Below are 15683 nucleotides of genomic sequence, written 5' to 3'. Positions count from 1 at the left end.
TCCTCTATTGCCTTATTCACAGCTTTTAAAGTCTATTTTATTTTTATTTTTTAGTTGAGTGTCACACAGATTCTTAAAGATCTAGAAATAATCCTAGACCTAGAAATACGTGAGTTAACTTTTTTTGCATCTACTAGTAATTCTACATATTTTATATCTTCCTTTTCATACTGAATACACTCCTTTCTCCACTACTGATGTAGAAACAGTTGCAGTGGTAATAACTTTTACCAGATCACTATTCCTGGGGATTGCACTCAAACTTACTCAACACACACAGTTGATAATCATTCTTTGTTTGCAAAACACCCAAACCAATTTTGGAAGCTTTGTAGTCTATCTAACTCACACCAGAACCCATTAGAAATGCTTGCATTGTTACTGTCTAAGGTAGTCTCGCTAATCACTAGTCGGTTTAAAAGAAAAAACAAAAGATGTTAATATTGATTTGACATACTTGTCTACAACTTTTTATGCTTATTTTTAGACATTGAATCTTAAAAGTGCATAGTTTTTCATTAAATTGTATATGTGGTAATGTTACTGTATGTTCAGAAGATGATCACCCTATATAAATAATATGCACTGTATATTTTTAATAAGGCATATCATTTATATGCACATTTGATTTTGCTGTAATCTGTAAAACCTTTTTTTATAGATATAAAAGGATTACACCAATGTAGCTGTTCTTTACAGTCTTGGAAATCTTTTAGTTAGAAGCATGCAATCTGTTTTTCAGATAAAATTCTGTGTTACTTGCAGCAGCATTTCACAAATTCTTGTAATGTCTGATGATTAATTTTTTTTATATCACATAGCAAAAAACACAAGCATGCATAGACACACAAAAACACAACTTGACTCACAACCAAAACAAATTAGGTCAAAGAAAAAAATTCCTTTAAAAAATGAACTATACAGAAAAAACACACATAAACAAAAACATGCTGAAATGCAATTGACTACAGGTGCATTTTTAATGCGTGTTTTACTGTGAATGGGCTCTTACAGCTCATTGTCACATGTATATTTTCATAAGACCACTACATATGGGCTGCACAAAAGGGAAGAAATTGATAATTACAAAGCAGAAACGCTGTAGAACATAACATAACCGCGCGTACAATTTAAGTTATTATGGTATGTTTCAGGATTTTAATTAAAGTAATGTGTTTTGTCTTTGATTCTTGTTTATAGGAGGTATTGTTTAAGCTTTCAAGATTGGGGGGGAGGGTTTGTGACATTTTTGTTGATGAAACATTGTAGGAATTTTTCTGAAGTGTGCATAGTTTTGGCTAGAGAATAGACACTTTTTAGGTGGGGCTGTGGATATATTAAGGACTTAAGGACAAAGTTGTGTAGTATAATGGTTGCCCAATGAACCACAGATGCTGCTTGCAGAAATAATTATGAGCATGTACCATGTAAAATGATTTTTTTATGAGTTTGTCCTTGTCAAGGTAATGTTGGGGATCTGGTAGGTATCAAATTATTCATCATTTCTTACCTTGTCTTTCAGGACAGCACCTAGAGATTGCAGTTCCACCCACTTCCCAGGAAACATTGTGGCAATTTCTTTAAATCCTGGATACTTCCACCATGGCTTCAGTTGTAGTGTTTCCTCCAGCCATGGTGGAAGCACTGCAGGGAACCAGGGGTATAATGCTCTCTCTCCATGGGGAGAAGGGTTAGAGCATAGCTGGAGTTTTTTTTTGTTCTAAATGGCCAACCCAAACCCCCCGATCGGTGGGGGGTTGTTCCGGTGCCTTTTTTTTTGAGCCTGGCAAGGGTAGAGGCCGGTGAAGGATCCCGCGGGCGGAGTGCGGGGGCTGCACAGGCCAGTGCGGCATCTCTGGCTTCCAAGCCTGTGCTCTCTTCTGGGAAACCGGGGGTGGAACTTTGGAACACAGGAGGGGGAGGCAACCTCGGCTGTGCAATTTCTGGTCCTCGCAGTGGCGAAAGCACCACAAAAGTTCAAATAAAAAGCTGCCGGACCTCTGTTAGAACCCTGGGAGCGATGGAGCCAGAGGAACAGGCGGCAGTGGCAGGAGCAGGAGCCACAAGCACCAGCCAGATCCAGGTAGAAGAGGCAGTGGCCTCTGTTAGACCTGTGCTATGTAGTTTTTTTTCCCTCTCTTCCTCCTCTGAAGGGGGGCGGGGGCAGAGAGCCTGCATCACACCCCTCAGGTGATATCTATGGGGAAGTGTGATTTACAGCAGTGATGTTATGGAGTATATTTTGTATCATTGACTGTTTTTGGTTCTGCTGGTGAGAAGATCCAATCTGCAGGGTTTATTAATGGTATATTTCTGCTTGGTGTTTTTTTTTTCTTTCAAAGGTTAAAGAAAAGACAAAGCACGTTTTCCCTCCCCTAAGAAACGATGTGCCTTGTTTAAGGGTTCCCTTAAGGATTCTTGGACCAAATCTTTGTTCGGATCCTGCAGATTTAGTTAGGGAGGAGACTTCTACTAAAGCGCCCTCTGCATAAACTAATGAGATGCTCACTTAATTCCAGAAGGAGTTGGAAGACACTTTCCAGTCCTTCCATTCCTATCTAGATAAACGTGCGGTGGTACAATCAATGGATGGTTTTCCATCCAGCCCTCACATGTCCTCTGCTACTCGGAGAGTGGTTAGTGAGTCAGAGGAGAAGGAGAGAAGTATGTCTTCAGGGTCAGATGAGGGGGAAGGCAAAGAGAGAGGTTTCTTCCTCCAGTTAAAGGTTGTCCTTGGAAGAGGTAGATGACCTATTGAAGACCATACATACTACCCTCATCATCAAGGAGGATAAGACCCCATTGTCCTTACATGACAAAATGTATCGGGGTATAGATCAGGGCAAACATCTAGTGTTCCCATTACAGAAAGTGTTGACAGAGGCCTTTAAAAAGGGAGTGGAAAGACCCAGAGAGGGCCCCCTTTTTTTCCAGGTCTCTTAAAAGGTGGTTTTCTTTTGATGAAGATGAGTTTGGACTAAGAGACCTAAGCTTGACGCAGCTTTCTTGCAGGTATCGCGGAACACAGATTTAGCTATCGAGGACATGGGGGTCTTGAAGGACACTATGGACAAGAGGGTTGATTCTTTGTTAAAAAAGGCTTGGGATTCTACAATGGTCAATCTCAAACCGGCAATGGTGTCAACGGTAGTGCTCAGGAATTTAGAGCACTAGTTAGAGCAGCTTAAGGGCCATATGGAGGCAGGGACCTTGTGCAGATCTGCTGCAGACCCTGCCAGTCCTACAGAAGGCAGTAGGTTACGTGGCAGATGCAGTGAAGATGACTGCAAGATCTTCGGCTTTAATTAATTCAGCAAGAAGAGCTTTGTAAGTGAAGACCTGGTCCGGCGATTCTGCCTTCAAGTCAAAATTGTGTGGCCTACCTTCGTTAGGGGGATCTGGTGTTTGGTCCCGACCTTGACTCTGTTCTAGACAGCACAACAGATAAGAAAAAAGACTTTCCAGCTAAAAAGAGAGTTGATACACAAGAGGGAAAAAATAGTATAAGAGGGTATAAAAAGACTGAAAATCAAGTGCAAAAGGAGAGGAAAATATATGCCCCAAAAGAACAATAATGGGTTTACCTATACTGAAAGTAGATATAGTGAAGGTGAAAGTGCCACCGTGAAACAGATAGAGTCCCTGGATGCGTGATGGAAAAAGAAGCTAACCTGCCAGCCATCGATAGTCAGCACCAACGCCACGTAGTACCGTGCTCTGAGAGAGGAGGCGACCACACACAGGCAGGATACCCGCCTATTTGTAGGCACCCGAACCTCCCTCCGTTTGGTACGCAAGAGGTGGAATTAGCACGCCCGTACGGTGAACCACAATTGCATCAGCCAGGCGGGCGTGTAGAGCGTGGCGTCGACGCGCAGCGGGTACATGCCCCCCAGCCCCGCAGTTCGGGTGCCTACAAATAGGCGGGTATCCTGCCTGTGTGTGGTCGCCTCCTCTCTCAGAGCATGGTACTACGTGGCGTTGGTGCTGACTATCGATGGCTGGCAGGTTGGCTTCTTTTTCCATCACGCATCTAGGGACTCTTTATCTGTTTCACGGTGGCACTTTCACCTTCACTATATCTACTTTCATTATAGGTAAACCCATTATTGTGGCATATATTTTCCTCTCCTTTTGCACTTGATTTTCAGTCTTTTTATACCAGGAGTTGTCTATCACATAATTAGTTCCTTCCCACCCCTTCTTGTTTATTCCCCCCTCCTCTACTTTTGTATTATTCTATCCATATGCTTACCATATATATATATATATATATTATTTGTTACAGTACACCCTCATGGTTTATATTGAATATTACTGCATTGGAAGGGGGATCTTGTCTACACACCCCCTCTCATTTTTTTCCCTTGGATGGCTTTACCCTGCTGCTGCTTTCGTCACTACCTCAGCTCCCGGGTGGACAATGGTTCATCATCCCCCGATATATTTGATCCCAACTATTATTCACTATTTACCTGTTTCTACCATTATACTATATAACTACAGGTAAGAGGGCTAGGATCATAGGTGTTGTTCCCTCTCTTCCTGTATCAACCAATTTTAAATTATTACCGTATATACTCGAGTATAGGCCGACCCGAATATAAGCCGAGGCCCCCAATTTACCCCCAAAAAAACTGGCAAACTTATTGACTCGTGTATAAGCCGAGGGTGAGACATGCCTGTCCATCCCTGTGTGTGTGTCCGTCCATCCCTGTGTGTCCGTCCATCCCTGTGTGTCCGTCCATCCCTGTGTGTCCGTCCATCCCTGTGTGTCCGTCCATCCATCCCTGTGTGTGTGTGTGTCCATCCATCCATCCATCCCTGTGTGTGTGTGTGTCCATCCATCCATCCATCCCTGTGTGTGTGTGTGTCCATCCATCCATCCATCCCTGTGTGTGTGTGTGTCCATCCATCCATCCATCCCTGTGTGTGTGTGTCTCCATCCATCCATCCATCCCTGTGTGTGTGTGTCTCCATCCATCCATCCATCCCTGTGTGTGTGTGTCTCCATCCATCCATCCATCCCTGTGTGTGTGTGTCTCCATCCATCCCTGTGTGTGTGTGTATCCATCCATCCCTGTGTGTGTATCCATCCATCCATCCCTGTGTGTGTGTGTCCATGTGTGTGTGTGTGTGTGTGTGTGTGTGTGTGTGTGTGTGTGTCCAGCCTACCTGTGTCCCGAGCCTCCGTCCCGTGCCGTGCCTTGCCTCCTTGCCTCCGTCCCGTGCCGTGCCTTGCCTCCTTGCCTCCTTGCCTCCGCCCCGTGTCGTGCCTTGCCTCCGTCCCGTCCCGTGCCGTGCCTTGCCTTGCCTTGCCTCCGTCCCGTGCCTTGCCAGGATCGCCGCTCTTCGTCGGCGCCTCGGCGGCCATTCTAAAATTCAAAAGCCGCGCCTCCGCCTTCGCCTGTGATAGGCGGAACACTGAATTTCCCAGCAGCCTGTGTTCCGCCTATCACGGACATCGTCTCATCCTCGTCCGTAGTACGAGGATGAGCGGATGTCCGTGATAGGCGGAACACTGACTGCTGGGAAATTCAGTGTTCCGCCTATCACAGGCGAAGGCGGAGGCGCGGCTTTTGAATTTTAGAATGTCCGCTGTCTGTCTGCTCGACACGCTGATCGAGCAGGCAGACAGCGATGACTCGAGTATAAGCCGAGGGGGGCACTTTCAGCCTCAAAAAAGAGGCTGAAAATCTCGGCTTATACTCGAGTATATACGGTATACATTTTTTGTATATAATTCATTATAGATATTCCAAACCAGCTGCTCCTGATGAGTGGATATAAATCCATGAAACGCGTCGAGCTTTTATACTTGCTGCTATATCACAGTATCCATACTTTATACCATAGGCTCTATCAAAGGGCGGAGACATTGATTTACTTTTTATTATAATATGTTCATCATGTTCGTGTCTATTTTGGGTGTACTGCTGCTATTTATTTCTACTATGTGATACATTATTTATTATGTTATTAAATTTAATTTTATTATGAGATATTGTATGGTATAAATTGTATTATGAGATATTATACTAATTATATTTTATTTACTTTATATTATTGATTTAATTAATTATATATTATTATACTGTATCAATTATCCCTTATTTTATATCTTACCTACTGATTTCAATTAAATATTTATCAATTATTGCTCTATGCCCATTATTGTCACCTCAGAACATTACATATAGTATAATTAATGTCTCAGCCTACCCAGAGTGTCGTATTTCATATAAAGTCCCCTTGTCCTTTATGTCCCCTATTTTTCCCTCTTGTGTATCAATATATTAGGGATGGAGACCTGTGTACATGATGTCCAAGGTCTCATATAAAATCCCAACATTGTTCTCCCTTTATCTCTAAAAAGAGAGTTGGACCTCAATCTAAGAGGAATTTACGTCCTTTTCAACAGACCTGGGACTTAAAGGAAACGGAACAGAAGAGTCCTTGGCGGTCCCAGAGGGGTTGAGGGAGGACTGGGATGTTTCGTACACCCCAGCCAACCCACAAAGACTCAGTGATGGTCTCCCGACTATGGGAGGAAGACTGCATTTTTTTCTCCCACAGTGGGAGGGGCGTGTGTCCTCAAAATAATCTTGGAGGGATACGCACTGGAGTTCTCAGGAAAATCCGCCATCTTGAGTTTATGCGTCAGCAGCTCCCCAAAAATCAAGAAAAACTTTAGCCATGACATCAGTCTTGTAGGAATTACTTCAGCAGAAAGTAATCACCCCAGTGCCCTGGAAAGAGGAAGAACTAGAGTTATTCACATGTTTTTCTAGTAAAGAAGTCGTCGGGAAACTTCAGGTTAATACTGAACTTAAAGATCTTAAACAAGTTAGTTCGCTAAAAAAAATTTTGTATGGACACGATTTATTCTGTGAGGAAGCTTTTTCCCGCGGGGTGCTTGCTAGCCTCTATAGATGTCAGGGATGTGTACTTAAATGTTCCTATAGCACCAACGTTGGAGATATCTACGGCTGGCAATCAGAGCAAGGGGAGTGGTATCGCACTTTCAGTTCAGGGATCTCCCATTCGGTCTCTCCTCTTCCTCACGGATCTACACGAAGATCATGGCGGAAACATTAGCACTGCTCAGGTTGAAGGGGGTCTCAGTAGTGCCTTATCTGGATGACCTCCTGTTGTTTGCCAGCTCAAAATACCTATTGTGCAGGGATTTGAAAAAGGCACTGAACCATCTAGAAAATTTGGGATGGCTTTTGAACAAGGGAAAATCAAATCTCATTCTTTCTTTCTAAGAGGACCATCTTGATGGGGTATGTCATCAATTTGATACAGGAAAAGATTTTCCTCCCAGAAGAAAAAATGGTAATGGTGCAGCAGTGAAGAGCGTACAGAAAAATGTTTCTGTTAGTTTGGGCAGCCAGAGTGGCGTAACTAGAACCTTCAGGGCCCCAATGCCCCCCAGCCAGGGCCGTTCCCTCCGAGTCCAGCGATGGAACTTCCGGGGTGTGGTCACAGGTATGACCTTTGTGAGCCCTGTAATTCCACCACTGGCATCAGTAGTGTTTTTTTTTTTTTTTTTTTTAGGTGCCCCATTGGGGGACTGTCCCTAGGCAATATGGGGTCCCTGTCCTCAGAAGAGATGAGGTCCTTTTCTCCAGGGCAGATGAAGTTACTGCCCCCAGGAGAGAAGGGGTCCCTGTCCCCAGGGGAGATGGGGGTCCCTGTCCCCAGGGGAAGATGGAGGGGGTAAGTAATGGTGTTTGGGGGATGGGGTCCTCTCACTCACCATGACCAAGCTGCAGACCGCGCACTCATCCATGTTGGCCTGGGCTCCATCCAGTGTGCTGGACGGGTGATCAGCATATCTCCCAGAAAGACCTTTCGTCATCTGTGTATGACGGGAGGAGGGGGGCTGGCAGGCAAGCCTGCAGTGTTCCCGGGAGCTGGCTCTCATAGGGCAGCACTGCATCTGTGTGCTTAAAGTTTGTTTACCCGGGAGAAGTATGCAGTGCAGTGTGGGCCGGACTCGGGGGGGGGGGGGGGGGGACTCTGGCTGGGGATAACAGACATCGGACTGAGCGGCAATGCATGGAGCAGGAGAGGGGTACTCTGAGGAGCCAGCCGAGGACACGGGTTATGCGGGGAGTGCACAACTAAAGAGCAGCCAGTGCGATAGTCGAGCATGGAGCTCTGCTAGTCACCCTCCACCTCCAGCCACCCATGTGCATGGTGCACTGGTACCCCTAGCTGCCTATGCTGCTGCCGGCCATATGTAGAGGGGGCTGCATGGGCCCCCTGCAGCACAGGGCCCGGTTGCGGTCGCGACTGCTGCACCCCCTATAGTTACGCCCCTGGGCAGCCATGTCCATGCTGGGGCTTCTCACAGCCTCAATCCCAGTTGTTCAGTGGGCCCTCCTTCATTCAAAAGGCCTCCAACAGGCGATTCTGCAGAACTGGGCCTACGGAGAGTCGTTGGAGAAACAGATCAAGATTCTTTAACCAGTAAAAAGGAAGTTATGGTGGTGGAAAAGGCAAGCCAATTTCAACAAGGGTTTATTCTGGACCTTTCCCGCAGCAAAGATCTTGCCAACTGATGCGAGTTCCTGGGAGTGGGGTGCGCATCTCGAAAGCCAGATGGCCCAAGGGTCCTGAACAGTAGTGCAATCTAGCAGGTCCTCCAACTGGAGGGAACTGAGGGTCATTTTCCTGATGTTTTTCAGAGGACAGTGGACAAATGGGGGGGGGGCGGGCTCCCCAGGTTGACCTTTTTGCATCACAAACGAATGCAAAAGTACCAGTCTACTTTTCTCTAAACAGGCAGGATCGAGCGGCAGTTCTGGATGCATTGGCTCAGCATTGGACTTTCCACTTGTGCTACGCCTTTCCCCCTGTGCAAATGATCCCTTTAGTGCTCAAACTGCAGGGAGAAAAGATGACCCTAATTTTAGTAGCCCCATATTGGCCCATGAGGGCTTGGTTTTCAGGTCTAATAAAGTTAGCAGTAGAGCCCCATTGGTTGCTTCTGGTTCAAAGGGACCTGCTGACATAGGGTCCCCTTCTGCATCCAGATGTAGGTAATTTCAGGCTGGCAACCTGGCTACCGAGGAGCAAACCCTAAGGAGAAAGGCTTAGTTGTAAAGGTTTAATGTGTACCCTGCTAAATAGCAGGAAGCAGGTCACAAGGGCCATTTATTTTAAAATGTGGAAGCGCTTTAACTCCTGGTGCCTTTCAAAAAATGACTCTCCACATTCATCCGCAGCCACTGCAATTTCTCCATGTCGGAATGGAGAAGGGTTTTGCAGCCAGTACCTTAATAGTTCAGGTAGCTGCGCTGTCAGTTTTTCTAGAGAGATAGTTATCACTAGATCCTTTGTTCAGCAGATTTTTTAAGGCACTAGCTAGGGCTAGGCCTGTTCAGTTTTTACGTTTTTCCCCAAATGGGATTTACCGTATTTGCCGGTGTATAAGGCGACCCGGCATATAAGACAACCCCCTAAACCTACAGGACAAAAACGCTTTTAAAACTGTACTTACCGTATAAGACGACCCGGCTTTCGAGGCTTCCGAGGCTTCATATTTCTTCCTTCTTCCTGCATTTGCTGGAGCCAATCACGGCGAGCGATGTATTCTATTAATGAATACAAAGCCTGCTTGGATTGGCAGAGGCTGTAACATCATCAGCCCGCGCCGCTCTGACTCTCCAAGCCAATCAGAGCAGGCTACAGAGTAGCCTGCTCGGATTGGCAGAGGTCGTTACTCCAATCCGAGCAGGCTTTGTATTCATTTGAATACATCGCTCACCAGGATTGGCTCAGCAGTATATACTGTATGTAGCCGAAGCTACATACAGTATTACCGAACACCCAGCCGGCATCCGAGGGGCTGACCCGGCGTATAAGACGACCCCTGCTTTTTTGGCCAATTTTTTTACATGCAAAAGGTCGTCTTATACGCCGGAAAATACGGTAACTGTGATTTTGCAAAGTCTAATTAGAAGACCCTTTTAACCACCAGAAGCTGGTATAAAAAATAATTCTGTTCTGCCCTTGGTGCTAGCAGCTAACACAACAATATGATATAGCAAAACAGTGGGAAAACAAGTGTAGCTCTATGTATGATGCAAAAATGGAAACAAATTCAAATTGGCTCAAATATTAAACAATGAACCCAAATGCTCTAAAAGATGCAATATAAACATAAATAATGATCCGTATGGGTAAGTGGTTAAAAGTCTGTGAAGGTCAAGACAATGTAGCAGTGTTCAAAGAAAGTTTAAAATAGTGATCAAGGAAAGTTCCAAACTTTTTATTGGTATCCAAACAGTGACTTAACCACTTCCCGACTAGCGCACGACGATGTACGTCGAAAGAATGGCACGGGCAGGCATATTGGCGTACAGGTACGTCCAATATTCGATGCCGCCCTGCCATCGGGAGCGCGCCGCCGGCGGCGCGCTCCCGCGCTGGTCGGGACCCCCGTGAGTCCGGTCGCGGGACCCGTGGACTCGATCGCCGCGGGCATCCCCGCGATCGTCTCACGGAGCAGCCGAATGGAGGAAATGCTGTATAAACAACATTTCTCCATTCTGCCTAGCAACTAGTGACGCTGATCTCTGCTCCATGTGATTGGAGCAGAGATCAGTGTACACTAAATGAAAGCCCAACCCCCCCACTATTAGTAACACACCCCTAGGAACACTTAACCCCTACACTGCCACCCACTGGTTAACCCTTTCACTGCCAGTGTCATTTACACAGGAATCACTGCATTTATATAGCAGTGATTACTGTATAAATGACAATGGTCCCAAAAATGTGTCAAAAATGTCCGATGGGTCCCCCACAATGTCGCAGTCACAATAAAAATCGCAGATCGCCGCCATTACTGGTAAAAAAAAAAATAATAAAAATTAATAAAAATGCTATAAAACTATCCCTATTTTGTAAACCCTATAACTTTTGCGCAAACCAATCAATAATCGCTTATTGCGATTTTTTTTTTACCAAAAATATGTAGAAGAATACGTATCGGCCTAAACTGAGGGAAAAAATTTTTTTTTATATATTTTTGGGGGATATTTATTATAACAAAAAGTAAAAAATAATGCGTTTTTTTCAAAATTGTCGCTCTATTTTTGTTTATAGCGCAAAAAATAAAAACCGCAGGGGTGATCAAATACCACCAAAAGAAAGCTCTATTTGTGGGAAAAAAAGGACGTCAATTTTGTTTGGGAGCCACGTCGCACGACCGCGCAATTGTCAGTTAAAGCGACGAGGTGCCGAATCTTTGACCAGCAGTCTTTGACCAGCAAAATGGTCCGGTCTGCAAGTGGTTAAAGAAGTGTCTATAGTGAGGGGAACCACCACCGATAAACAGAAGGCTTACCAAAATGTTTTCTTAGTATCTAATGATCTGATGTCTGCTTCATGGTCTGCATTGTCTTTGCAGCATTTGAAAGCCACAAACACCTTGTGAATGTGTGTTTCTGTAGCTCTGCCTTCAGTAAAGCCCACCTGGATGTGATGTAACAGGATAGGCATTAGACTTTTTAGTTAAACGTTTTTGAGATGATTTTGACATCTGTATTGTGTATATATTTTTTTCTTTTGGCAATACTTTTATATAGACTTCATGATCAGTATGTAAATAATCTCCACCAACCAAGATCTGGCTATAGACTTTCAATAGTGTGGAAGCTTTTTGTTCTTTTAGGGTTTTGAAAAATTCAACCATAAACCCAGCAGCCCCTGGGGTTTGCCACTGCTAGGTTAGACATTGTTGCTGCCACTTCACTTCCATATTACTCACATTCCGTGTTTCTAATTAGGATGCAAAAATATTTGGGAGCTTCAAATTCTTAAAGGCACCTTTTTGTTGCATGTTACACCCATAATTATGATGTAATGTGCAATATGTTCCTACGTAGTGATCTCCCATCCCCAGTGCTCCCTACATCCACTGTCACAATTTGAAAACGGCTGTTTCCTGTGAATGAATTAGACTACAAGTATTTCAGCCATTGTGGCTGACAGCTTGTAGTTTTCAACTAACTGGGAGGGTGCAATTTCTGCAAAAAATTGTGCATTTTTTTTTTACAAAAGGTTCACCGTTATCAGTATAAAGAGATTGGTAGTAATCTTATATTACAATATTGATGTGTCTTGGGTTAATCACCCTCAGACTCAATGAGTTGGTGAGACTGGATGTGTAAGGAGTCCTTTGCCTTTTGGACAGGTTGATCAGCATTTTACCAGTTTTCTTATCTTATATTTGTGAAAATCTAGATACCTTAGTTAATTTATGTAGTTCTCATGTCTGTCTAGTCTAGCAGCATATTCCGCTTTTACCTTTATCATTCATTTTTGGTTTCCTGTGATAATTGTGTTTTTAGAGCATTTGTGTGTATTGTATGTTTTTTTTTTCTGGCCATGCACATAGGTTAAATTTGTCCACTTGATTTCGACTGTACCTGTTTCCCCAAATAGCCTGGGGGAAATGCTGGGGTAGCAATGGTTGCAAAGGTAAAAGTTTTTTGTTTTGTTTTTTACCTTAATGTATTCTATGACCCCCCCCCCCCCAAATACTCATCTCGCTCCAGGACTGTACACGTCTACAGTAGCTCTTCTCCCCTCTCCCCACTCACTGGCTTGGCTGAGAGCAGCAGGTGCCATTTGCTTCAGCTGATGTCAGTCAAAACCTGTAAGCAGACAGCAGGGGGCATGGTTGAGCTGTGTCTAAATACTCAGTCTGGCTTGGGATCGAACATGCACGAGAGCCTACATAGGAAGTTGCTTTCTATGGGGACAATTGGCGGGGAGGAGGAGCCAGTGCTCAGGCAGAGGACCCCAGAAGTGGAGGACAAAACCATAGCACAAAGTAGGAAAGTATAAAATGTTAATCACTTTTATAGTAGTGCATACCATCTTAATGTTATTGTGTCTGTGAAGTGTTTGAAAGAAAATGAAAGAATCACCAAAGATTGGCATCGCCTTTATTTGCTTTTTTCTGGATCATAAGGAAGATTGGGGCATAATACAAAAGGTATAATCCAATAGGTACAGATTGGTATGAGACCTGGTCACAAAAGAAAAAAAGAGAGCAGATTATGTAATCTAGCCATGACCGCAAGGTATGTATATGTGAGAAGTGTGTATATTCATCACCCTCTGGATTGAGCAGTCTCCATAAATCATGGAAGATAATGTGTGCTAGTTGTAGTTGTGATAATGTGAAGGGAGAGGTGTGTATAGCAGCAGGAACTCCATGATGGATGCCTGTCTTCCTTTCAGATCTGACAGTCTTGAAATCAAAACCTATAATTTTGTGTTTAATTGGATCTTGTGCTATCCATTGTTACCTCTAAGAAAAAGGACTCCATGGGGAAATCAGGGGCACGTATGTTATAAAACAGCAGGTCATTGTGATTCATTTGGAGTTGGATTTTCAGTTTTCAGTTTTCTCCCTAAGTCAGTGGAAATCCAATTAATGAAGTGTGAATCACTGTGAGAACTCTTGCCGCCTCCTACTATCTGAGGGTGAACCTATAATTCCCACCTTCACAGCATTTATAAAGAGGTGGGAAGTATTTTGGTTTACTGTGTGTTTTATTGTAGAATAGCTATATCCGCTTTCAATTTAGTGCTGAAAACATTTGAAAATCGCAGTGGGATGCCATGACAGTAAAATATTACAATATATGCATTTGGTATAACAATACAGAATGTGATGGCAATGGGATTTCTGTACCTATTTTGTTGGAGCACAATTTGTTCTTTGGATTTTCATCTATGGTATTGTACCTGAACCAATGACATTCCTAGCTGTAGGTAATAGATCTGCATGAATAGAACGACAACAGAAATATAACAAATAACTGTGAAAATGAACATCTTTCCTACACAGGACAATGAAAAGTATTGTCCTTGCATGAATGCAATTCCATGGAACAGAGGGAAGTAGGAGTCAGAAACTTTCACGAGGACTTCCTTTTTTTTTCCCAAAGTTTATAGTGCATAGCTCAACACCTGGCATAACTGGGTGGCATGTACAATATATTAAACTGGAAACCCAAATATTTAACATTTCTGTACATTAACTCTACACTGAAAATTGCTCTCTGCACATAGCTAGGTTTTCATGACTTTCAGCCCCTGAAGCTGAGGATTAGGACTGTTAAAACTGAGTAAAGTGTGTGCTACGGGTAAAGAATCTTAAAAGGAAAATTAGGACACCCTAACTCTTAGGTTTGTAGGGAAACAGGTATATTTAGGAGATGTTTAGATTGATTTTGTGATGCAGCAGGTGAAGGGGATATTAACATTCTAGGAGTAGGTGAGCAGTTACCTATACAGAGATGGGGCTGTAAAAATGATTTATCTAAATTCTGCAAAAGTATTTGACCTTTCCCCTACAAATGCCTAATCTTCAAATTGAGATCTATTGGAGTGGAGGAAATTGTATGTAGGTTGATAGCAAGCTAGTTTTGGGAAAAGTACAGTGCATTCATAGTACAGGTCTAGGGTCTTGAATGGGTACTCCAGGGCTCTGTCTTAGGGCCAATGCTGTTAAACTTGTTTTGTACATGACATTGAGGATTGAATTGAGAGTTCAGTTTTGTTGTTTGCTAATGAGAATAAATTATGCAAGGAAATAATTTTGTCCTTTTTTTTATTTTAACTATTTTTCTTGAACAAAAAAGGAGCAAGACATAGTTGTACATTACACCTAAGGAAGGCATTGCAGATTACACAAGAATATGAACTTTGCAAACAATGGCGAGGAAGATAAATAATCACTAAGGTTTACAATGATCTGATAATGTAATCATATCTATAGTGTATCAACACGCGAATATTCAAAGAGGATGGTCTGGTTTAGACTCGGCATATAGGTATACAGTGGCAGAATTATAGGGGTCGCCAAGATCGCCATGGCGACTGGGCCACTTGCTGCAGGAGGCCATTGAGGGTCCCCTGTACTCTTCGATAAGGGGGGAAGCTGAGAGGAGCTCCCCGATCATCAGCCGACCTGTAATCGGGGAGCTCCTCACATTAGGCTAAATGAAAGCACAGTGTGCTGTGCTCTTTGTCTCCCCCTACAGTGCAGTACCCAGCAGGAAGAGCCAAGGTAAATGTCTGCCTTTTTTTTTTATAAGACTAACTACTGTATTTGTGTTTATATGTGTGTGTGAGCATGCTTGCATGTGTGTGTGTTCATATATGTATGCATGTGTGTGTGCATGTATGCATATGTATGTGTGTATGTGTTTATCAGTGGTGGTGCATCCAAAAGGGCGCACATCCTCTCTTCAGCCACACCCTCTATGACCAATGGATAGACTCATGCATAGCATAGCATGAATCTATCCATGGCCACTGCTGCCACCCCCATATTTAGGTGTATAATACCATTTGTGAAAAAGCTTTAGTAATGCTCCCCAATGTGTGATACAATGGGACAACTACAGCGGCAGTGAAAGGGCCAGTTGCCAGTGCTCGGCTGCAGGTGCATCTGTTGTGAAGGAATTCCAGTATTGATGGTGAAGAAAGGTCTTGAGAAGGAGCTATGACTAGCTTGTACACCAAGGAAATCCCTCTGACAGCAGGTTTAGGTGTGTCGTAAAACTTCAAAAGGGAGCATGGTATTGAGTCTTTCTCAGACCATTGAGTTTTGGAGAATAGGGAACAAATGTGGAGTTACATATAGA

The 15683-nt window shown here is 43.7% G+C and overlaps 1 protein-coding gene across 1 annotated transcript in view; it reads left to right on the top strand.

Annotated features, from left to right (window-relative positions):
• LOC143986704 (uncharacterized) overlaps positions 1-15683 on the top strand; it is a 439164-nt gene that overhangs the window by 263136 nt on the left and 160345 nt on the right. The window contains exon 7 of the mRNA XM_077485112.1: positions 55-109. Coding sequence (XP_077341238.1) covers positions 55-109 — 55 coding nt within the window. The remainder of the gene's footprint in view (positions 1-54; positions 110-15683) is intronic.

The sequence above is a fragment of the Lithobates pipiens genome, unplaced genomic scaffold (assembly GCF_037356315.1).
Source record: "Lithobates pipiens isolate NorthernLeopardFrog02 unplaced genomic scaffold, aLitPip1_a1.2 Scaffold_18, whole genome shotgun sequence".
NCBI classification, from domain to species: Eukaryota; Metazoa; Chordata; class Amphibia; order Anura; family Ranidae; genus Lithobates; species Lithobates pipiens.
Note: the sequence above shows the minus strand (reverse complement) of the source record. Positions and strands in the feature narration are given on the sequence as shown.